The sequence below is a fragment of the Myxine glutinosa genome, chromosome 4 (assembly GCF_964187855.1).
Source record: "Myxine glutinosa chromosome 4, kmMyxGlut1.1, whole genome shotgun sequence".
NCBI classification, from domain to species: domain Eukaryota; kingdom Metazoa; phylum Chordata; class Myxini; order Myxiniformes; family Myxinidae; genus Myxine; species Myxine glutinosa.
Genome location: NC_136264.1, coordinates 148,873,243 through 148,898,349, shown reverse-complemented (window position 1 = coordinate 148,898,349; position 25,107 = coordinate 148,873,243). Strand labels below are relative to the sequence as shown.

Sequence of the window (25,107 nt, the reverse complement as noted above, 5' to 3'; positions counted from 1 at the left end):
AAGTTTTGTCGAGATGGTTTATTGAAGACGTTTGCACATTTGCAGGTGTACAAAGTCAAAAAACAGATAAAAAAAAATAAAGACATAAACGTTTCAAAGATTGCAAACATTTCAGTAATAAAAGGGCTGAAGTTGTCCACCCATTGCAAGGGGAAAAAAAAATAGCCAATCCGAAATCGGTCAAAAAACGTATTTGCTGGGATTTCACAGCATGGTCACCATATCCATAATATAATATTATACCATCGTTAGCTTAAAAACAACAAACGAACAAAAATGCTATGTCGAGCCACTGACCGACCATTCAGATCAGTGGCGGGATCCGTTTGAATGCAAAACTACTGTAAACGTTAAATAACAGCAACCAGGGCCGAGACGGCACAAGAGCCACAAGCACTTTGCGAAGATGTTCGCAGTTTAATTGCGTGTCGATAGTCTATAAAACGAGAGCGCTTGTGAAGTAACGCGCAATGCTTCCGCTCGCATTGTGCCGCCGTTGCTCCGCATCGCAGTTCAACGAATCGAGCAACGTCAAGGGTGTCGTGGTCAGGGCGGTGCGGCCTTTCAACGTATATTCCAACAGTGTGGGTTTTGCCCGTTTGGAATCGAGGGCAGCCGTTAATATTTTACACAGTACAAGAGGAGGAAAAAAAATACTTTGACCAAAGCCTTCATTGGTTGATTTCAATGTGAATCACAGATTTACGTATTTACAAGTGTCTGCTTCCCATACTCGTTCTAGCTCACAAGGAGAGGGTTGGGGAGGAGAAGAACCTAAAGCAAGGCCTTGCCATACATTTAAGACAAACAACATTGCAGAATGGACTGGCCTGGTGGAGATTTAAGAGCAAAATAACCTGAAAACAGTTCAAAAAGGCCAGGCTTCAGCTTGTCAGCAACGTGAGGGGCTATCCAGGCATGTCCGTTTAACCTGTCCATTTCAGGTAGGCAAAAACAGGATGCCCCTTTCATCCCAGCAAGGCAAGGCTTTCAATCCAGGCCCAGTTAGTGCAAGCCCAGCTGATACTCGTGTTTTTGACCCATCTAGTGCACAGGCCGGTTTCTCTCAGCCGCATCATGATCCAACAAGAACGAAAAAAACGTTTTTTGTTTTTTTAAATAATTCCTGCGCAACTTTAGGTCACTCCACCAGAACTGAGTGTGCAGGAGGGACAGAGAAAGCGAAAACGGCAAGAGAAGAAATGGAGACTGAAGCCCAAAATTAAGCCTTTAGCTCTCTTCGTCACTGTCCTCTGGGCTGATTGTGGGGCTGGCTTGGCTGTACCCTGGAGAGGTAGGTGAGTAGGTGGAACCCTTGGGCGATGTTGGCGAATAAGTGGGAGATGTAGGAGAGTATGTTGGGGACGTAGGAGAATATGTGGGAGAGGTCGGGGTGTACTTGGGAGAGGGTGGCGAGAAGGTAGTTGGAGTTCCGGCGTAGGTGGGAGATGTCGGCGAGTACGTGGACCCTTTGGGAGATGTTGGCGTGTACTTGGGTGAGGTTGGCGAGTATTCTGGGGAGGTCGGGGTGTACTTTGGGCTTGTGGGCGAATATTCAGGGGACGTTGGCGTGTACTTGGGAGAGGTTGGGGAATAAGAGGGCGAGCTAGGAGAATATGAGGGAGAGTGTGGGTAACCTGTGCCAACATAACTTGGCGATGCTGGACTGTAGGAAGGGCTGGTAGGAGAGTATGATGGGGAGGTGGGGGAGTACGAGGGAGACGTAGGCGAATAGCTTGGGCTGGTCGGGGAGTATGATGGTGAAGTAGGGGAATAGGAAGGTGATGTGGGAGTGTAAGAAGGGGAGGCAGGTGAGTAAGAGGGACTCTGTGGAGTGTATGATGGACTGGTTGGTGTATAGGAAGGACTGGTTGGTGAGTAGCTGGGGCTGGTGGGTGAATAGGAAGGAGAGGTCGGAGAGTATGAAGGAGATGTCGGAGAGTAGGAAGGAGAGGTAGGAGAGTAGGAAGGAGAGGTTGGCGAGTAGCTGGGGCTGGTGGGAGAGTAGCTGGGGCTGGTCGGTGAGTAAGAGGGTGATGTTGGAGAATAAGAGGGTGATGTTGGAGAGTAAGAGGGTGAAGTTGGAGAGTAAGACGGTGATGTTGGTGAATAACTGGGACTCGTGGGTGAGTAGCTAGGACTAGTAGGTGAATAGGAGGGAGAAGTTGGAGAGTATGAGGGAGATGTCGGAGAGTATGAAGGAGATGTCGGAGAATAGCTCGGTGATGTTGGAGAGTAAGATGGTGAAGTGGGAGAGTAGTTGGGACTGGTAGGTGAATAGCTGGGCGAGGCAGGACTGTAGGATGGGCTTTGAGGTGAGTAACCCCCAGGAGAGCGAGGTTCATATGCCGGTGATGTTGGAGAATAGTTGGGGGACATAGGACCTCCTGTGGAAAAGTTTGAGGGAGGGGGGAGGGGGCACAGACAAAGGTTAAGATGACTCATTGGGCTGCAGGACCCATGGGGAACAATGGATGAGGAGTCACAATGAGCAAGACATTGGTGAACAAGAGGATGGAGGGCTTACCTGGTGATGGGACATAGCCAGGTCCCGGTGAGCCAGGAGAAGCTGGGGTCGGAGACCAGGCTGGGGAGTAACCGGGGCTGAAGCCACTGACCTCTGAAGCTCCACTTGGAGAAAATCCAGCACCACCTGGTGTCATACCACTTCCTGCATGGAATAATATAGATCATGAGAAAGCTCAAAAATAGAAAATAAATGTCTCCATACATGTTGTATGCACGTGCACATGTTATGTGTGCGTGTGCAGATTATATGTGTGTTTTATGTGTATATTGTTTTATGTGTATATTATTTGGTGTGTGTGCGTGCACGTGTGCACGCAGACATGCATATGGTGTGTATTGCACATGTCAGACAAAGCAAAGGTTGCAACTAAGCGAAAGTGAAAGCTAAAAGTATTTATCTGTTTCACAATTTATAGAGAGAAAGAAAGACATTGAATATTTTTTAAAGGTAAACAATGCATCAATCAAATTGTGGCAATGAGGACAATGGAGCCAAGAGTAAGCAGGGATAGTAGGAAGCCAAGAGTAAGCAGGGATAGTAGGAAGCCAAGAGTAAGCAGGGATAGTAGGAAGCCAAGAGTAAGCAGGGATAGTAGGAAGCCAAGAGTAAGCAGGGATAGTAGGAAGCCAAGAGTAAGCAGGGATAGTAGGAAGCCAAGAGTAAGCAGGGATAGTAGGAAGCCAAGAGTAAGCAGGGATAGTAGGAAGCCAAGAGTAAGCAGGGATAGTAGGAAGCCAAGAGTAAGCAGGGATAGTAGGAAGCCAAGAGTAAGCAGGGATAGTAGGAAGCCAAGTTGATGAAATCCCACCAACTCAACAGAGCAATTGAAAAGAGACTAATGGAATCAGCAGCTTTGCCATTTTAAATGCTTTGGCTACAAGTATCAGTTTCAAGTGGGGAGAAACTCAAAGGTGACAAGCATGCACCATGTATTCTAAAAAGGAAAGCTCTGTAGGTGGTAAATTGATGGAAGTTTACCAATTGCCGGAGACCACGCGCCATAGGCTGGAGTCACCCCCTGGTTCCATGGAGTCATTGCAGGTGACATCCCAGCAGTAGGACTGCCAACTGCACCGAAGAACATTCCTGTCGCTGCATTTAAGGAAAGGAAGACAAAGGTCAATCAATCACCTGAATGCGAGCAATACAATACGTTCGATTTTCAGGAAACGAAGGTGCACAGAAGCAAAAACAATCCTTACGTGCTCCCAGGCCGAGGGCACCGAGATTGGTGGGGATCTCCATGCCCTGCTTGCACTTATCAGCGTCCAGCAGCAGATCGAAGCAGCCCGTGCCTGCCGGAGGCAACTGTCCGAGCATGATGTTCTCGGAGACGCCTCTCATGGGATCGACCTCAGCATGGGATGCAGCCTCAATCAAAACGTCCACCTGAAAAGAAAAAAAAAACTCGATGAAACACAGGGTTCATTCATTGCACCATCACAGATCATTTGGATTTTCCTTTCAATATGCTTTCATATCAAAAGTACAAAGTAATTATTCAGAATAAATTTTTGCAAAATCATAAAAGTAATACATTTAACACAAACCTTCGACATAACCCACCCCCCTCACCGTTTCCTCAAAGGAGCACTTCATGAGAGCACCGGTATCCTGCCGATTGACCCCGTGTCTCGTGATGGCCATTAGGTGCCCACGACATGTCATGGTGTCACATAGCAATGCCAAGTGACGGTAATTAACATATGAACCATCAAAGGAGATCACATGGTGCAATTCCCTCTCCAAAGCCTTCCGCACAGCCTCGATACCCAATACCTACGAGGAATGAAAGTGACAAAAGAAGCAACAAAGGCTCAAGCAATGGGACGATCAAGGGCACGAGCCAAAAGAGATAACCGAAGGCCGAAGGAACACTTACTGTGAAGATTTCGACAATGTCGTTGGAGGTGGTGCGGATAGGGTCCACATCTTTCTCACTCAGCACCTTCATGAGGCTGACTCCGTCAGTCTCCAGTATCCATTCCTGAAGAGCTCGGAATTCACCATCGTCCGTTATTACAATGCGCTTCTTGTCATCAGTTTGGGGTAAGTGCATGTACACCTGGGATGTGCGGGAGGAGGAGGGGAGGGGGTGGGGGGGGGGGGGGGTGGGGGACGACGATACAAATAAATCAGAATGATAGATAGTAAAAAACGGGGGCAACAGTTTAAGGAATCCAAACGATTGATTAGAGAAAGGCTGAATGTCATAAAAGACAATGATAACATACCTTGGTGATCTGCTCAATCCCTTGCAGAGTCATGTCCGTCAGCATATTTGCCTCAATGCAACGCAAGAAGACGTCGTCGTCCATCTTATCTACAATTTCCTCCTCCTACAACACAAGGAGTGATTAAATGGCTGTTGTCGTCATCTGGGTTACAATTCACAGTGGGACAGCCTCTTCATGTGCAAATTTGAGTGTTTTGTTTAGTACCGTTAGTTTTTATACGAGCTACATCTCCACCTCTCCTTGCCAATTTCAACATTTAAGCAATAACACTTAACGCAAGTCAGAAAATCTGCACCTGACGAAATACTTCCCATTTCAAAGCGTTTACTCCATGAAATTGAAAAGTAACATTGTCGTCAAGGGGTTGTGGCAAAGCATCCCCTTTGTGTACATTTTCAAGATATGGCGCAGGGGTAACTGGTGACTGTGGTAGGTTGAACGGAAACGTAAGGGATTTGCAAGAGTCGCTTCATATTCAGCACTTTGCCATCAAAAGTTCCAAAAAAGGTTTCAAATTCACAACATCTTTGGGTATTAGAGTCAAAGAGCACATTACCCGAAGGGTGATTGCTTTGCCGCCCCCTTAAACTGACCGACGCCAATTGCATTTCCACTGTGAGTAAACTTACACATGCAATTCTGACAACTCCTCAACCCCCTCCCCCACCAAAGGTCCTTCCCCTCCCCTAGCCCCTACCCCCCCCTCCACAAAGCCTCAACCTCCCTCTCCCAAGTCTGTCCCATCTTTGGTCTTCCTTGACCCCAAGTCCTCACCCTTCCACCTCCCGACCCTAAGGCATCAATACCCTACCAACTTCAAGCCCCCAAACTCCTCCCCTCCTGACTTGTCCCCCAGAAAATCCTCAACACCTCTCACCCCTTCCAAATTCGTCCAATCTTTACACTCCTATATTTGAGCCTATTAGCTCAAAATCCTTTTGCCCCACCTCCCTTTCCCTTCCTCCATGAACCCTCCCCCCAACACTGCTCCCAGAGGGGGCAGGTGCTTCTCTTTCTCACAAAACGAGCCAAACATCCTGACAGACCATCCTAGGTACATCCCTGATGTATGGTTAATCAACTTATAAATACGTTGCCCATTTAGTAGTAGCAGCCGCAACCTTGTGAAAAGGGAAACAAGTCAGTGTAAGAAGTATCTATCCAAAAAAAAATGATTCTGATGATTCTGATTCTATGCTTTTTAGATAAAAATGCCGAATCCAACGATGCAACCACAACAACAACAACAACATGCATTTTAAGGCCATTTTCCCTGCTAGAGCGGGGGTTAGCCTTGCGGTCCCCATGACAATCTTCTCCATTTTGCCCTATTTTCTGCATCTCTCCTTGTTAACCTAACCCCCTTGCCCGCATTTCTTCTTCCACCATCTTTAGCCAAGTCTTTCTCGGTCTTCCCCGTCCTCTACTTCCTTCTACATCTATTTCCATCACTCTTCTCAACCAGTCACTTTCATCCTTCCTCAACACATGACCAAACCATCTCAGCCTGTTCCTCTTCACAGCATCAATCACAGGCAATATTACCATCATCTTTCGCAATTCATCATTTGTCTTCCTCTCTCTCAACGATACTCCGCACATCCATCGAACCATTCGCATTTCCACCCTTTCCAGCCTTCATTGCTGCTCTACGTTCATTACCCATGTCTCGCTCCCATAAATCATAACACTTCTCACACATGCAGCATACACCTTTCCCTTCAGCTTCAGCGACACTCTCCTCCTCATCAGCACGCCACTCAGTTCCCGAAACTTCTTCCATGCACATCTCACTCGAGCAACCGTTGCCGAGTCTGATCCACCTTCTCCATTCAGCATGTCTCCGAGGTAGCAAAATGTTTTCACACCTTCCAGCTTCACGCCGTCTCCAAGATCCAACTCAACATTTCCTCCATCTGCAGCTCCCTCTGTGCACACCTTACATTTGAATGTAGCTGCCACACTGGTAAATGACCCTCTCAGACCACTACATTTTTGATGAACCCACTCAGCGCACATTGTACATTGAATGGAGTTCACTCCGACACCCTTCCTGCACACAGCACACGGCCACTTCCCAGTTCTTTCCACCTCACCACATGCTTTACCACTTGCCATCACCTTCGTCTTTCCGATATTCACCTTCAGACCTTTTGTCTCCATACATTCCTTCCACTTGTTCATCTTTTCCTTCAGTCCATCCATACTTTCCGCAATCAACACCAGATCATCTGCATACAACAACTCCCACAGTAAACCCTCCTTTACGTTCTGAGCCAGCACCTCCATCACAGCTACAAATAGTAGTGGACTTAGTACCGACCCCTGATGCACTCCCATCCCAGAATTTCCATGTTTTAAACGTTTCCCAGTGTGTACCCTGGTCAGAATAGGTACACCGTATCCCTGCGTGTCGTAAGAGACGACTAAGAGGGTTGGTGTCAGGAAGGGCATCCGGCCATAAAAAACATTGCCTCAAAAAGAGATGCAACCACGACAACGGAAAATTACAATTCTGTCTAAACTCACATCCTGGTATTTGTTTTCGCTGCTGTTCATGATACGGATCCGAAGAACAAGCTTTTCTGCATTATCGTCATTGAAGATGCAATTGAGATCGTCTCCAAACCCTGGACAGGAAGAATAAGGGGAGGGCAGTGGGGGAGATGTGGAAAACGTTTTCAGACCTGGCAGACAGACAGACAGACAGACATCTATTCAACAAGAACACGGCGGAATCACGAAACATATAGTCAGGACAGGAATTGGAAGGTTGAGATAATGAAACACATCTCGTGAGAAGGATCCCATGAGAGGTGTTCAAGAAGCGACGTCATTGTCACTGCCAAGAACAGTTTAACATTTCACCTCAAGCTTTGCTTACCTGCACTGATCTTCTCTGCAATTTGCTCCATTGTGAGCTTCTTGTCTGTCATGTGCTTCCGGTCAAGCTCCACACGAAGTAGCCATGGTGAGATGCGGTTCACATCAAAGTCGGGCATCTCATAGTACACGTTCACCCACTCCTGATCTTCCACCACCACCGTGCTCTGAGGCTCCGGGTCATAGTAGATCGCAGTGTTGCCCGTGACCTTCCTAAGCGTGGTGTGCTCCAGTCGGCACAAGATGTCCTGAGGAAGAGGTCAAACCAAGCTCCCATGATGGTCATCAGTTTTAAAGAACCAAAACCAAGTCCAAAAACTCTGGTAAAGTATGAAAGTCAGCATGGTGGCATAAAATACGCCTGCTACTTTGATACACCGTCACACTAACCTTTGCCCTCTCGGCATCCCGAGCAGGCTGCCCGGTAAGGAAAACCGTCAGCGATGGAGTTTTGGGTTTCTTGGAAATGTTGATAAGCTCCTTGAGACGCGGGACACCAAGAGTCACGTTCTTAGCTGACACGCCGGCATAGTGAAAGGTGTTTAAGGTCATCTGAGTGGCAGGTTCACCGAGGGACTGTGCGGCCAGTGCACCCACCATTTCCCCTGGGTGTACCTGAATTGGGTGAGAGACAGCAAGGTAGAGAGAGATGGAGGGCCAGTCAAGATTAACAGACATCCAAAGGGAGGGAAAGAATGAAGGTTTCCATGCAGAAAGGAGAGAGAGATCAATATCACTAAAATACACACTCATTGCTTGCCTACCACATTTAAATAATTAGATCATTTAAATTTAAGAAACAATATTTTGTCCTAAAATGAAGGAGCAGATAAAAGCAATGGCATGCATCACACGTACAATAGCATGGTTGAACTTGGCCTCGATCTCTCCTAAAAGCCATTCAAAGGCCTCTGATGAGAGTCTGTGCTCCTCGGCCAGGCGGCGTGTGCACAGCGTCGAGCGCACGTGGCAGTTGAAGAGAAGCGTAGCATTCTGCTGCGCCTGTCGGCTGATTGGATCATCTCCCTTGACAATTTGCAACTTCAGGGTGAGGTCATTGACCCCTGAGGAGCATTACCAGGAGCATAAGGTTGAAGTCATTCAGAATTCGGCAAGGTACACGATACGATGCAACCACTGGAACAGACCCCCTCCAAATTCACTCCTTTAGTAAATCAAAGCACAACTTAGCCTCACAATTGCTCACCCTCAATAACCCGCAGTGGGTTGAGGTCAGTGGTGGCACGGCCATTGATGTGGAAGATTTTTTGAGCATTCCAGATCATTCGCTGGAGGTTACAGGGCAAGACCACCTGTAAGAAAAAGAAAAATATATGGTGGGCTGAATAGTTACACCACAGCAAGATATTTGGGCACCAGTACAAGAAAGAACCATCCCAGCTCCTCCACGATCGTCAACTCTGTATACAGAAAATAATAAATAAATAACCATACCTTGCTGTCACCAGTGGGGAAAACAGCTCTCAGAACCTCTCGGTCATCGCGGATTTGCTCGAACTCACGTTCCAGACAGTTCTGGATGTGGGTACTGTCCAACACTTCATTTACGACATCTTCGTGCAGGCAACGTAACAGGGCACGCTTATTTGTATGGTCAAATTTGAACCTGTGAGATAAACAAAATCCCAGCGATAAACGGTCACCATTTTTTGAGACCAATGCCACAATGTCAGGGATAATCGAGAGAAACAAATTTAGTCGAGCCCGCCATTAATGTTAACAACAAATTTATATTTTGCACACGAGGCCTATCTAGCATTATCTGGTGCGTACTTCTTCTCAAAGGCCTTGTTTGAAGGCTTGAGCGTGGACAGGTGCTGGAACTCCACATGCTCCGCCGCAAGCCCGTCTTCACCATAACGCAGCTGGATCACCTGATTCATGGCGTTACGCACAGTTCCGTCATACTTCACCATTACTGACTCCATGGACTTGATGAGACGGCGCTGGATGTAGCCTGCCGGGCAATGCATAGCTTTATTAGCATCAACAATTAGAACGCACAGGTGAACCTTCCATCAGAAGAGGTCATGAAAATAACTGCTCGCAAGGGAGGAGAGAAGTTGGGGAAGGGGCGAAGAGGTTGCGATAAAAATGAATTGAAAGTGGGCATTGACTGGGCACTTGACTGCATACCCAACATTTGTTGATTGGATGGTGTCTGCCTGTTATTAGTCCCCTACCGGTGTACACCGGAGGGGACTATAGGTTTGCACTCCGTCCCTTCGTCTGTCAGTCTGTCCGTCTGTCAGTCCGTCACGCAAAGAACAGCTTTCCGGACTTTTTTTTCTAAACTCTTAACGCTAATGATTTCAAACTTGGTACATGGTTTCCTCATGATAAGTTACAGATGGTTTCCTCATGATAAGTTACAGATCAAGTTCGAACTTCACGACGTTTCGATCATTTTTGACAAAGTTATGGCACTTTGAACTTTGGTAATTTCCCCAACAGTTTTCCGGACGACAGACTGCCGGTAGGGAACATGTATTGCAGCGCAATACTCAGAATGCTTGTTGTTCATCAAATCATCATAAAAACGTTTATCCATTACTGCATCTGCAAGCCCCATTCCATCTTCATATACTTCCAGTTGTTGGTTGTTCTCATTTCCAATTGGTTCCTTCACTTGCTCAACTCATTCGCATATTTTCCCACTTTCTTAGTTCAATCTTTTGTCTGTGCTCACGTGTTGGCCTTAAACTGTTCCTTTAAACAAAATGTCATGTTCATTATTGTGCTCTTAAGATCTGCGCATCGATTTATATATATATATATACAGTCATGTGAAAAAGTAAGGACACCCCATGTAAAGTTTTGACTTTTTCAACATATTTCAACATACAGCTATTTGATCTTCATTTCAACAATATTGATAGATAAAGGTGATATAATATAACAAATATCATGAAACATTTACATTTTGTAGTCCATTGTATAATTTAAATAAACATAAATGCAAATTTCGCATGTGGAAAAAGTAAGTACACCCTTGGCTCTAATAGGTGGTATTGCCCCCCTTTGGCAGAAACAACCTCAAATAGGCGTTTCTTATAACTGTCTACCAGTCTCTGACATCGACTGGGAGAAATTTTTGCCCACTCCTCCATGCAGAATTCTTTCAGCTGTGCGATGTTTGAGGGGTTTCTTGCATGCACAGCTCGTTTCAAATCCCCCCACAACATCTCGATGGGATTTAGATCCGGGCTTTGACTTGGCCATTCCAGAACCCTCCATTTCTTTATTTTCAGCCATTCCTTGGTGGATTTACTGGTATGTTTAGGGTAATTGTCATGTTGCAAGGTCCACCTTCGGTTGAGCTTCAACCTTCCGACAGATGGACTCACATTATCCTCAAGCACACTCTGGTACAATGAAGAATTCATAGTGGATTCTATGATGGTGAGCTGCCCAGGCCCTGATGCAGCAAAGCTGCCCCAAACCATAATATTTCCACCACCATGCTTTACAGTTGGTATCAGGTTCTTGTGGTCAAATGCTGTCTTTGGTTTTCGCCAAACGTGTCTTCTGGTACTGTGGCCAAATAGCTCTACCTTTGACTCATCTGTCCAGAGCACATTGTTCCAGAAGTGCTGGTCTTTGCCTAGGTGTTCATTGGCAAACTTTAATCTTGCCCTGATGTTCTTTCTGGACAGCAAAGGTTTCCTCCTGGCACACCTCCCATGTAGATCAAATTTGTGCAGCCTCTTTCCAATGGTAGACTCGTGCACTTTGACATCAACAGTGGCAAGAGCTACCTGTATGTCCCGTGATGACATTCTGGGGTTCTTCGAGACTTCTTTCAGGATCTTGCGTTCTGCTCTCGGGCTGAACTTGCTGGGGCGGCCTGGCCTGAACAAGTTGGCAGTTGTTTGGAATCTTCTCCACTTGTAGATGATCTTCCGGACAGTCGAATGATTGATTTCAAATTGTTTGGAGATCTTTTTACATCCCTTCCCAGACTCGTCGGCATCTATAACCTTCTTTCTGAAGGCCTCAGAGAGCTCTTTTGATCTAGGCATGGTGATGCCACACACTTCAACAACAAAGAGCAAACCAAACTCAATGTCTGAGGTTTAAATAAGACAGGTTCCTCCAAGATCCTCTCTAACGATGTTCTAATCATTTGCACCTGAGCTGATGCACCTGATTCTAATTTTAGGTATTTGAAGTAGTGATAAATGTAGGGGTGTACTTACTTTTTCCACATGCAAAATTTGCATTTATGTTTATTTAAATTATACAATGGACTACAAAATGTAAATGTTTCATGATATTTGTTATATTATATCACCTTTGTCTATCAATATTGTTGAAATGAAGATCAAATAGCTGTATGTTGAAATATGTTGAAAAAGTCAAAACTTTACATGGGGTGTACTTACTTTTTCACATGACTGTAGTTACCTTCCCCAAGTACAAGCTGGACGCTCACCTCTATTCCTTCGTCCCTCTACTCTTTCCTTTGTCTGTTGTTTCTCCTCACCTTGTGTTTCAAAAATGCTGCCCCATCACACCCTAATGTTTTCTCCATTAACCACGATCAAGTTATTCTACTCTCGCTGAACCCCTTCCCCTTATTCCCAACCAACTCCTGTGTCCCATTTGCTGTTTCAGACTCAATGACGTTTCTCTATGTGGTTATGTTGCTTACCTGTTCCCCTTTGTCCCATTGTCAGTCTGTGAACCTGCTACCTTCTGTCAATTAGTTACTCAGTGAGCCTAAACGTGTGTAAAACAAATAAAAAGATAACTATAAAATACCTGTCTCAGCAGTTTTGACTGCAGTGTCGATGAGACCCTCTCGGCCACCCATAGCATGGAAGAAGAACTCCGAAGGCGTGAGACCTGCCAGGTAAGAGTTCTCCACGAAGCCACGGCTCTCAGGCCCATAGTCGTCCTTGATGAAGTGAGGCAGTGTACGGTGCTTGAAGCCAAATGGGATTCGTTTACCTTCAACGTTCTGCTGCCCCACCACAGCAATGACCTACCAAGGACATCGTCATGCTTAAAAACCACCATTACACAAGAGCGGATGGTATTGGAAAGGTGTAAAGAAAAACAATAAAACATGACATGCAATATTACAGCATAGAATCAAACTTATGGGCACCTGTGAGATGTTGATCTTGCTTCCCTTGGAGCCAGCCACCACCATGGACTTGAAGTTATTGTATTCAGAAAGAGACTTCTGCGCACTCGAGCCCGTTTTGTCTCGAGCATCATTCAGGATGCGATTCACCTGATTCTCAAACGTTTGCCGCAATGTGTTTCCGGGTGTGGGCTCGAGCTCGTTGTTGTGGGCCTTCTCGATCACCTGGAAAGGATTCACACAGTGTTTTGTGGGGATTGTCATGAAATGGTCCTAGAAACATGCACTCAAATGTTGGGCACACAAAAGGGTATATTTAATGGTGGTTCAAACCTCGATGACATCATGCTTTGCTTTCTTGATCGTATTCTGAATGTCCTGATAGGTTTTGGCATCAGCAATGGAGTCCCCAATACCAATCGAGTGTCCTGAGTAGATTGAGATGGAAAAGTGCTCTGCTATAATAATAAAGGCATTTATTGAAACAAACAAAAAAAATCTCATATGGTCTCATAACTACATGGATGCAACCATGTGACACGAATAAACAGTTTTAGTCCTGTAGCCGACCTTCAATGAGTAGCCAGTTGTTGATGACAGTCTGGATGTTGCTATAGAAGAGACGGGTGACATCATGACCCATCTCCAGGAAGCAGATGTGCACGAGGGAGCCAGCTGACGTCCCCAACGAACGTTTGCACAGGATACCCATGATGAGTTCACCATCCTCAACCACTACCTATATGAAAACAAAAAAATGCCATTTGTAAGTAACTGCACCCTCTAAAAAAAAAGCACTCGCCAAAAAAGTTCAGAGGGAATCCTCAACTTGTCGTACCTTGGTGTCGCCAGGTGATATGTGCTTGTAAGGCCCTGCGTCTTCATTGTCAGGGTGCGTGCTGTGTGTACGAATGCAATTGATACGTCCTGGAATTATCAACGAGAACACCTGTTTCCCCGTCCACTGTGGTTGAGGTTTCAGGATGGCCGGCTGTGGCATCTTGCCATTCCACGTTGACAGACACATCAGCAGATTCATGACTGTACCCTGCCATAGGAGACAAGGATAATGGTGTGATTAGCAGTTCCACAAACACAGATTATAAAATGGCAACAACAAAACAAACAACATGAGAAACAGCTCCAATGCCATTTACACATTGACAAATAAGAATAGAATATTCGTTTAAATCTTATATTCAAGGCAGAAAGACAAGGTTAATAAAACCGATCACTGAAATGTTGAGGGTGAAGAAGCAAGGTTCGAGTGCAGTGATCCTACCCGGTCCAGAAAGACATCCCTTTTGGTGAACTTCCTCACAGCAGTGAGCGTGTCCTGCACGATTCCCATTACCGGGCGGTTGCTCTGAGGAGTGACAATCATACGTGGGACCATTGCTAGTTCGTGGATCTCTGCCTTGGTTTCAAGAGATTGCGGGAGGTGAAGGTTCATCTCGTCCCCATCAAAATCGGCATTGTACGGCGTCGTCACACTAGGATCCAAAGGGAAGTGGAGGAAGTGTTGAAACGAGTGATGGAGGAGGCCAAATTACCACATTTAAGTGGGAATATTTGCAAAGGAAGACTAAAAACAAACTGGGAATTGATACAAACATGAGAGATGTTTTCCAGCAATTATTAAAAAGAAAACATTTCCATTGCTATCAATTAATGTGTCCAATCACCTGAGGTTCAGACGGAAGGTTGACCAGGGTAGAATACGCACTCGATGCCCCATCATGGACATCTTGTGTAGAGTCGGTTGTCGATTGAAGATCACAATGTCACCGTCACACATGTGCCGCTCAACCTGTCAGAACAAGGGGAATAATTACGAGGTGATCAAAAGGATGACAAAATGGAGAAATTATGGTTGGAGGATTGAAGGTTACGCAAGCAGGTTATCCTTTGTGCAGTGTGCTGTGTGCAGAGAAGTAATGAGGAATGAAGATATTTAAGGCACCTTGTAGCCAATTTGGAGATGCAAGTCACTGGGTTTTGGGTGAAATCGGAGATCTACACGTTCACCATTATCCCTGATTATGTACTTGGCACCTGGATATTGGTTATTGCCTCGACGCACGAGTTCCTGCATTCTAAACAGACCAAGGAAAATGGAAAAGGTTAGGGAGGAAAAGTAAAGAAATGAAATTAATCAAGCAGCATAAGAAAAAAATAATCAACATTAATAAATAATAATAAGATAAAGTTCCCATTCAAACTGAACTCCATCTGCCTTGACAATCTATCCATTTTCCTTCTACCTCGTTTATTTCATTCAATCCAAACAAGCAAAAACTCCACCAACTTTGTCATACCTGTCGATGTTGAAAGGTGTCACAATCTCAGCGAAGGTCATGTTGGCAGCAATGGAACGAGGCACGCCCACTTGGTCAATCTGGAGGTTTGGATCGGGTGTGATGACTGTACGAGCCGAAAAGTCCACTCTCTTCCCCATGAGGTTTCCTCGCACACGACCTTCCTTGCCCTTCAACCGCTGCTTGAGGGACTTCAGAGGACGACCAGACTTCTGCATGGCCTGTGGGATCAAGTACAGTGATCAAATCGGTGATCAATTTGCGGTGCGGCCCATTAAAAAAAAAAAAAAACTTCCTGTGACGTGCCTTCTTGCTCGCATATTTTACACTCATCCAGCCTCTCCCATACACGCACCCGAGGCAAGCCGGGCATTTCATTGTCCACCAAGGTGGCCACATGGAATTGCAAAAGCTTCACGTCTTCAGCAATGATGTGTGCTGCGGCGCCGTTCTGCTCATTCCTCCGTAGCTGATTGTTCACCTTGACAATGTCAGCAAGCTTATGGGTCAAGTCATCCTAGGGGATCAGCCGCAGGAGGAACAGCACGAGGTTTGCCAATTATATATAACAAATGACTCGCTTCCATAATAACATTAACCAAACCCAAAGTTATATTTTTGCCCACTTTCCCACCACTTGTCACCATTGTCCCAATACAAGCAGTCAAAGGGTTCATAGCAACCTCGTGCCCAACCTAAGTACCTGATTACGCGCGGCGCCTTGCATGACAACAGCGGGGCGCACAGCGAGTGGGGGCACAGGCAACACCGTGACAATCATCCACTCTGGCCTGGCATAGCGATTGTCCATGCCCAGGATGGTGCATTCCTCTGCAGTGATGCGCTTGAAGATCTCATACACACGTTCTGCGCTCACAAAAAGCTTCTTCTCCTGTTTTGTGGAGGGTCAGAATCCATTATTGGAGAGCTGTAATGACTTGGAGCTCAAAGGATATATACATGGGAAAATTATTACATGCAAAACTCTCCTTTGATTTGGATGCTAGATTGTATCGTAGAAAAAGTGGGGTTTTGAAGTTTGCATCGTAGAAAAAGTTGTATCCATGCAGTTTTAAACTAGGATATGAGGTTTGGTATCATCTATGGCTGTGCAACATCTTGTTAGCTGTTTGTCACCTGCAAATATGGACCTGTGATAACTGGAGTTCATAAAACACCTTACCCCATGGAATCTTGAGAAAAAAGGACTTGAGAAGTCTGCAAGCGGAAAATTTTATTGGTTGAGATAACGTAAGATGCCGTAATATTTTGTTTCATATTCGCAGTTCATAACATGTGACCTGCTTCTACATTCACGGTTTTTTTTTTTTTTTACCTCATCAGGACTGGTCTCCTATATCGACCACCGCTGTTAGAATTCTTCCACAGAAACTTGCTCTCTCTTATGCACAGATTCATCCCATCTCATCTTCAATTATACTATCCAGCCTCCCACTCTTGGTAATCTGAATCCTGTGGGGAGTGAGTTGCTTTAAAACAACTTGCATTCTCCCCCTCGAAGGCAATACCAACTGAATACAACCTCAGATCATTCCACAAAGCTTGCAACAAGTGTGTGTCTACTCTCACGAGAGCCAGAAAACAACATCTGTCCAATCTCAAGAATGAGTTTCAAACTTGTCTCTTTCAAACCTCTGAAACCCGGTGGCGCCTTGTCAAGATTTGCACCCTCTACCTACTCCGTACTTTGTCCCCCTCAGGTATCTGCAGGACGCACGCAGTCCAGCAGCAACCCCCTCCCAGTGAAACTGCCTAAATCCAGACCCACTGCTCACCTCCAGTCATTTATCCCTCTTTTTCCCACCTGTGCAACAACCTTTCATACTCCCATCAATCTCATTCTTCCTCCAGGTCTTCAAGACAGCTGTTCACCACTATCTCAAGTCATTCCCCCATCCAAAATAATTTCTACACCAGTTAAACCACCCCCACCCCTCCCAAATTTTTTGCTTGTGTATCCACGTTGTCCATCCTTTGAGTTCTCCCTCCCCCTCATCGTTACCTGCATCCCTTGCTTTTATATTTGCCCCCATTCAAATAAGGATCTGACAATCGCAGATTCGACATTCACGACATTATCCAGGAACGTATCCCCCGCGAATGTCGGGATCTGACTGTACTGCTAAACGGACGGTTTTTGAAAGTGCCAAAAAAGCAATTTGTGCGCTGCAGTGTTCAAGTGTATAATTCAATTAAAATAAAATAAAGATTGTGAAGGTTGTTTGAAAAAAAATTATTCCCAGAAGTTTACTGCTGTTGTGCAGTCTCTTTTACACCACCTTATTTAACACGCGACAATAATTTTTTCGTGCCTGTTGTTTGTGTCCATTATAATATCCTTAAAAACAGTACGTTTCTTGCTTGGAATGATATCGACGGAGCTTAATTGCATAAAATCTACACAATGCAATACAGTAATGCGAATCCGGGCCACTGGACAGGAAGTTCCAAGCAGTTTCCTTTCACCTGGGTGTTAACTGTTTGCGATTTTAGTGACTGAAAATAATTGTGGTCCAGGCGGCAGCAGCAGTAATAAAAGGATGTTGAGTGGAAGGGATGTTTACCTGCGAGTCCTCATTAACATGCTTCCACTCTGCCACAAGCTCAAGGCCTGTGCGACGGATCCTCGGTTGATAACGTCCACAACCACCATGGCTCTGCCAAAATAATTACAAGCTTCAAATTTTACCATTTACTAATCAACTCAATATTTATCTTTCAACCCAACGCCACACACTCTTCTCCTCCACCCCCCAATAAAGCCCCAAAGAATGACCTCATATTCACTCTGATTGAGAAGACTCTTTTCATTGCACCATTTCACTTCATATCTAGAAATGCTACTTTCACAAAATACTCCAACAGCATTTTAAAAACCTGTCAGCATGACACCATACCTTTTTGTGTCCCTCGTCCTCCCCTTCACGCAACGTCTCAGAGTCAAACCTAGAGTCCACTTCCTCACCCCCTTCACAGATATTCTTGCCCTTGCACAGCTCGTACACATTGGTCAGACGCTTGCGCAGCTGTCCTTTCGACTTGGACAGGATATCACGAATCTTTGGGTTGCTCTGTGTTAAAAACAAACAAAAGATCAACCAATGTTATGCACCGCATGTAGATTTGAATTCCTTCAGTTAAAAAAAACCCCAAAAATAAACTGAGTGAACAAGATGGATAACATAAGGACTTCATTCTGGGTTTTAATTGTCCACCGTGCTCTCGGCTACACCCTCTAATGCCCATCATCCGGGGCCACCTGCATAACCGTGCAAGCATAAAGAAAGAAGACAGAGTGCTTTTAAAATAATAAATTAAAAAGCCTCAGTGTTTCAATAAGTGGAAGCAACCATGCATTAGCAGCATTCACGTCATTTACCGTGTCGACGAGTAACTTAGAACAGAAGAAGCACACACAACGAAGTATCTTGATTGTCTTGTTTAGGAAGCCCACATGGAACACCGGCTTGATCAGCTCGATGTGCCCAAAATGACCAGGACACTCGGTCATGTTGCCTGCGTAACACAACCAAGCAGGTCTCTACCCGTAGCAGAAAATTGAATTAGGAAGAAGACAATCAAATCGGAGATGTCTTTATATTTTTCTGCATCGACTGAAAATAAGAAAGAAAATCATATAATACCTCAAGACACAGCAAAGAACAAGGATTGATATCAAGGAGAGGTTAATAGCAAGTGTGGACACAGCAATGAACGCACCAGCACATGTTTGACATCGCGATGTCCTCTCAATCGCCCCTTGCCTCGGATCCATTAGACCCCCGAGCTTGGGCTTGCCTCCCTCGGTGGTCTCGGGATACCTCATGCCCCCCTCAGTGACAGACATTCGTTTCTGGGGTGGGCAATTGTGGGGCATTTAGAAGAGAAATGGGAAATGGCCCAGTATAATCGACGATTGGCCACAGAATAATGAAATTTGTGACAATGTTAAAATATAGGTTTAACAAGCATTCTGAGTATTGCGCTGCAATACATGTCCCCTACCGTAGGGGACTCCGGTGTATACGCCTCGCCTCGTTGATAAGTGTTCAATCCAAAACTATAAACCATTCTTTAGCTGGTATGGGCGAATTTTAAAGCGTCATTACAAAGAAAACCGAGTTGTTCCACCAGTTGATGCTGGTTTTCAAACTTGATCCGAGCTATGCCGAGACACATGTGTGCAAATTTTTTTGTTGAAATCATTCAATATTTGGTGGAGTTATCGCACGGAAACCAAAGTGTGACAGACGAACCTCATTAAATATGCAAATTTATGCCCGGTTGAATGTGGGCGCCGGCGCGGATGATGTGAGGCCGGGTTATCCTGACCGGGTTATCCGCGGACCGTGGAAGCTAGGTTACTTCTGACGCGTACTGTATATACTGCTAAACGGGCAGAGTATCAGATACATAATATTTAAAGAAGTATTCACGCAGATTATACGCACAGAAGCATATGGTAAAGTGACACTCCAACCTCCCTAGATGTATTGTTGATTTATTGGTAAACTATGTGAATTCAATGTATTCTTGCCTGATATGAAGAAATGTGTCAATGGAAACAAAATTCAGTGAAAACGTTTTTGACTTGATGCTTATTCTAGGAAAGCATTTTAAAGAACAGTCCACGATTACAGCATATTGTACACAAGGAATATTAACAGCTTTGACTTACCGCACTCCAAATTACAGTCCGTAAAACTGTTGGGGAAATTACCAAAGTTCAAAGTGCTATAACTTTGTCAAAAATGACCGAAACGTCGTGAAGTTCGAACTTGATCTGTAACTTATCATGAGGAAACCATGTGCAAAGTTTGAAATCATTAGCATTAAGCGTTCAGAAAAAAAGTCCGGAAAGCTGTGCTTTGCGTGACGGACTGACGGGCTGACTGACTGACTGACAGACGGAGGGACGGAGTGCAAACCTATAGTCCCCTCCGGTGTACACCGGTAGGGGACTAATAAATGGTATAGCCTGATATAGCACACCTTTTTCCATGTTAAAATATAGGTTTAACTAGAACGTCACTCGGTAGAGCGCATACCTCTGCCAGGCTGAACAGTTTGTTTTGTATCCCAATGATAGGCCGGATCTGCATTCGGACCTGAACAAAATCTAATCAGCTTGTTCTCGTCACCTAACCAACTCATTCACCTAGTTTAGTCATGTCATTCATAACTTTTTACCTCCGCCACCATAGGTGGATGGAGAGAGGTTATGTTTTCACTCTGTCTGTTTGTTTGTTTGTCTGTGAACAAGATATCTAAAAAAGTTATGGACGGATCTGGACAAAATTTGACAGAGGGGTAGTGTATGTGACACGGACGAAAAGATTAGATTTTGGTAAAGATCTGAATATGGATTCGGATATGAGAATTATTTCATTTTAAGTGTGATTCTTCACCATTGAGAGATAGTATAGGGTGAAAAGCGATATATAACAAGATATTTGAAAAAGTTAAAGACGAATTATGACTAAACTTGGTGGATGAGTTGTTTAGGTGAAAAGAACAAGTCGATTAGATTTTGGTTCAGGACCGGATCCAGATCCGGCCTATCAGTGGGATACAAAACATAAACTGCTCAGCCCGGCGGAGGTATGTGCTCTACCGAGTGCCGTTCCTAGTTTAAATATCACTAGAATAGAAGACCTGTCGCTTCGCTGACTGAAATACCAATCTTTGCTGCGATGGCTAATCTATGGGGGGGAAAAAAAAAAAAGGATTCCTGGAAGATCCTGCTCTCCGGTGCAGGGATAACCAACGTCACGTCACGTGTTGGCATTTGCAGTTTTGACACGCATGTCCATGTACCCGTAAAAAAAAATAAAAAAATAAAAATAAAAAATTTGGGATCACAAACACTCCCGGGAGCTACCTGAATCCAACGTAGTTGGATCTACTGAAATCCGTTCTCAGGTTATAACACGACAAACAAACAAACAGACAGACACGGCTCCTTTTATAATAGATAGATGTTATATATCGCTTTTCACCCAGTCCCTCAATGGTGAAGAATCACTTAAAAATTAAATAATTCTCGGATCCGAATCCATATTCAGATCTTCACCAAAATCGAATTGATTCGTCCTTGTCACACCCGACCTGTCCACCAAGTTTCCTCCAAATCAGTCCACAACTTTTTGAGATATCTTGTTCACTGACAGACAGACAGACAGACAGACAAACAGACAGACAGACAGACAGACAAACAGACAGACAGACAGACAGACAGACAGGGGTGAAAACATAACCTCCATCCACTTTTGGTGGTGGTGGTAATAAATTTTACAGATTGATATAGCACACCTTTTCTACGTTAAAATATAGGTTTAACAAATGGTCCAGCCTGATATAGCACACCTTTTCTACGTTAAAATATAGGTTTAACAAATGGTCCAGCCTGATATGGCACACCTATTTCTACGTTAAAATGTAGGTTTAATAAATGGTCTAGCCTGATATAGCACAACTTTTTCTATATTAAAATATAGGTTTAATAAATGGTCCAGCCTGATATAGCACACCTTTTCTACGTTAAAATATAGGTTTAACAAATGGTCCAGCCTGATATGGCACACCTATTTCTACGTTAAAATGTAGGTTTAATAAATGGTCTAGCCTGATATAGCACAACTTTTTCTATATTAAAATATAGGTTTAATAAATGGTCTAGCCTGATATAGCACCCCTTTTTCTATATTAAAATGTAGGTTTAATAAATGGTCTAGCCTGATATAGCACCCCTTTTTCTATATTAAAATATAGGTTTAATAAATGGTTCAGCCTGATATAGCACCCCTTTTTCTATATTAAAATGTAGGTTTAATAAATGGTCTAGCCTGATATAGCACACCTTTTTCTATATTAAAATATAGGTTTAATAAATGGTTCAGCCTGATATAGCACACCTTTTTCTATATTAAAATATAGGTTTAATAAATGGTTCAGCCTGATATAGCACACCTTTTTCTATATTAAAATATAGGTTTAATAAATGGCTCAGCCTGATGTAGCACACCTTTTTCTACGTTAAAATGTAGGTTTAATAAATGGTCTAGCCTGATATAGCACACCTTTTTCTATATTAAAATGTAGGTTTAATAAATGGTTCAGCCTGATATAGCACACCTTTTTCTATATTAAAATGTAGGTTTAATAAATGGTTCAGCCTGATATAGCACACCTTTTTCTATATTAAAATATAGGTTTAATAAATGGTTCAGCCTGATATAGCACACCTTTTTCTATATTAAAATATAGGTTTAATAAATGGCTCAGCCTGATGTAGCACACCTTTTTCTACGTTAAAATGTAGGTTTAATAAATGGTCTAGCCTGATATAGCACACCTTTTTCTATATTAAAATGTAGGTTTAATAAATGGTTCAGCCTGATATAGCACACCTTTTTCTATATTAAAATGTAGGTTTAATAAATGGTTCAGCCTGATATAGCACACCTTTTTCTATATTAAAATGTAGGTTTAATAAATGGTTCAGCCTGATATAGCACACCTTTTTCTATATTAAAATGTAGGTTTAATAAATGGTCTAGCCTGATATAGCACACCTTTTTCTATATTAAAATATAGGTTTAATAAATGGCTCAGCCTGATGTAGCACACCTTTTTCTACGTTAAAATGTAGGTTTAATAAATGGTCTAGCCTGATATAGCACACCTTTTTCTATATTAAAATGTAGGTTTAATAAATGGTCTAGCCTGATATAGCACACCTTTTTCTATATTAAAATGTAGGTTTAATAAATGGTTCAGCCTGATATAGCACACCTTTTTTACATTAAAATGTAGGTTTAATAAATGGTCTAGCCTGATATAGCACACCTTTTTCTATATTAAAATATAGGTTTAATAAATGGTTCAGCCTGATATAGCACACCTTTTTCTATATTAAAATATAGGTTTGATAAATGGCTCAGCCTGATGTAGCACACCTTTTTCTACGTTAAAATGTAGGTTTAATAAATGGTTCAGCCTGATATAGCACACCTTTTTCTACGTTAAAATGTAGGTTTAATAAATGGTCCAGCCTGATATGGCACACCTTTTTCAATATTAAAATGTAGGTTTAATAAATGGTTCAGCCTGATATAGCACACCTTTTTCAATATTAAAATGTAGGTTTAATAAATGGCTCAGCCTGATGTAGCACACCTTTTTCTATATTAAAATATAGGTTTAATGAATGGTTCAGCCTGATATAGCACACCTTTTTAAATATTAAAATGTAGGTTTAATAGATGGTTTAGCGTGATATCGCACACCTTTTTCAATATTAAAATGTAGGTTTAATAGATGGTTTAGCCTGATATAGCACACCTTTTTCAATATTAAAATGTAGGTTTAATAAATGGTTCAGCGTGATATAGCACACCTTTCTCAATATTAAAATATAGGTTTAGTAAATGGTTCAGCGTGATATAGCACACCTTTTTCAATATTAAAATGTAGGTTTAATAAATGGTTCAGCCTGATATAGCACACCTTTTTCAATATTAAAATGTAGGTTTAATAAATGGTTCAGCGTGATATAGCACACCTTTTTCAATATTAAAATATAGGTTTAATAAATGGTTCAGCGTGATATAGCACACCTTTCTCAATATTAAAATATAGGTTTAATAAATGGTTCAGCGTGATATGGCACACCTTTTTCAATATTAAAATGTAGGTTTAATAAATGGTTCAGCGTGATATAGCACACCTTTTTCAATATTAAAATGTAGGTTTAATAAATGGTTCAGCGTGATATGGCACACCTTTTTCAATATTAAAATGTAGGTTTAATAAATGGTTCAGCGTGATATAGCACACCTTTTGCTACGTTAAAATGTAGGTTTAATAAATGGTTCAGCGTGATATAGCACACCTTTTGCTACGTTAAAATGTAGGTTTGATACATGATCCAGCCTGATATAGCACAATTTTTCTACGTTAAAATGTCGGGTTTAAGAAATGATCCAGCCTGATATAGCACACCTTTTTCTCTATTACACCCCAATGTACTACCCACATAATAAAGGAATAAACTCGTGGATCACACATCTCATGGGGTTTGCTCGGATGCTCAGCAGATGTCAGATCGCGCGAGACTTTAATAAAAGGCAAAAACGATCTTCGATCCATCACGTCCTCTCGACGTTTAAACCACTCGAGTGAGCGATGGACGTTCACGTACGCGGAAGGGGACGCAGAAAACTTTATTCAAAACTTTCTCGACGTTGGCGGTGAAAGCAAAAGCTGCGGTAGCGTCCCGGGTGAGAAAATAAATGAGGATAAAAAGTTGTCACGAAGTGTGTGACGCGAGGTGTTCCGGTGTGTTTTCGTGCGATCACAAAGGGGGGGGAGGGGGAAACCAAGGTGATAAATTAAGGAGAGCAGAAGCTCAGTGTTAAATGTAATGGTCGAGAAAGCATTCCGAATTGAAACGAGATCACGGTTGAGATCAGAAAGTCGTAAAAAAAAAAACCCTTAAGACCCACATCACAAGCTGAGACTGCCATTAACGGCGCCGGTCGGCACGAAACACGTGAAAAGCAACGCGCCGGCCGGATCATCAGAGCAATGTTGTCCAAGCATATCACGTACTATTTCCTCGGGGCTCAGGATTCCGAACTGAACTCTTTTGATGGTGCGCTGTTGGCAGGCACTTTCGCCCGATGTAGGTCCGAAGTGAGGCATGCTTTGGTAGATGTCACGGCGCCACCGGTGGTCAGAGGAGGAAGAGGCGCAACAGCTTGAAGGAAGAAGAAGCGTGCGAGTATTACTATTAGGTTAATGCAAAAAGCTGTTTTGAACTTCGTTTATAATGGCCGGCCTTAAAAACAACAGTAAGCCGCATCTATAAGCGAACGCATCACTGACTATAAGGCCGCCGTTAAAGTTTGGCAACCTCACAGTTCGCCGGAAGCTCTCAGAGGCGTTACTCTTTTCTCCTTCTGAGTTCCGCACTAGAGGAGCAACTGCTCCGTTCTGAACTCC

General features: G+C 43.5%; 1 protein-coding gene across 2 annotated transcripts; it reads right to left on the bottom strand.

Moving 5' to 3' along the window:
* Positions 1-25,100, bottom strand: POLR2A (RNA polymerase II subunit A). Of its 2 annotated transcripts, XM_068113732.2 has the most exons (31): positions 25,024-25,094; positions 24,715-24,862; positions 18,823-18,955; positions 18,482-18,618; positions 18,000-18,173; positions 17,667-17,759; positions 15,785-15,973; positions 15,437-15,598; positions 15,082-15,302; positions 14,727-14,859; positions 14,449-14,573; positions 14,046-14,256; positions 13,602-13,811; positions 13,334-13,502; positions 13,097-13,191; positions 12,785-12,988; positions 12,436-12,658; positions 9,445-9,628; positions 9,106-9,277; positions 8,858-8,963; positions 8,509-8,714; positions 8,041-8,265; positions 7,652-7,898; positions 7,297-7,454; positions 4,765-4,869; positions 4,413-4,595; positions 4,106-4,309; positions 3,733-3,919; positions 3,509-3,622; positions 2,528-2,671; positions 1-2,387 (listed from the first exon to the last, which is right to left on the bottom strand). In XM_068113732.2, the coding sequence occupies exons 2-31, from the start codon at positions 24,805-24,807 to the stop codon at positions 1,231-1,233; spliced, it is 5,964 nt and encodes a 1,987-aa protein (XP_067969833.1). In that variant the 5' UTR covers positions 24,808-24,862; positions 25,024-25,094; the 3' UTR covers positions 1-1,230. The 2 variants fall into 2 exon arrangements, with proteins under 2 accessions (XP_067969833.1, XP_067969834.1); XM_068113733.2 differs by having other exon boundaries at positions 7,297-7,397; positions 24,715-25,100.
* Positions 25,101-25,107: the final 7 nt, after the last annotated feature.

What these genes read in the sequence shown, in the direction of transcription:
- POLR2A (XM_068113732.2), bottom strand. Translation starts at nt 24,807, where the DNA reads ATGCCTCACTTCGGACCTACATCGGGCGAAAGTGCCTGCCAACAGCGC. An exon ending in CAACTGGCTACTCATTGAAG is followed by an intron (nt 13,192 to 13,333) that starts GTCGGCTACAGG and finishes CAATCTACTCAG; the next exon opens with GACACTCGATTGGTATTGGG. An exon ending in CCCACTGCGGGTTATTGAGG is followed by an intron (nt 8,715 to 8,857) that starts GTGAGCAATTGT and finishes AATGCTCCTCAG; the next exon opens with GGGTCAATGACCTCACCCTG.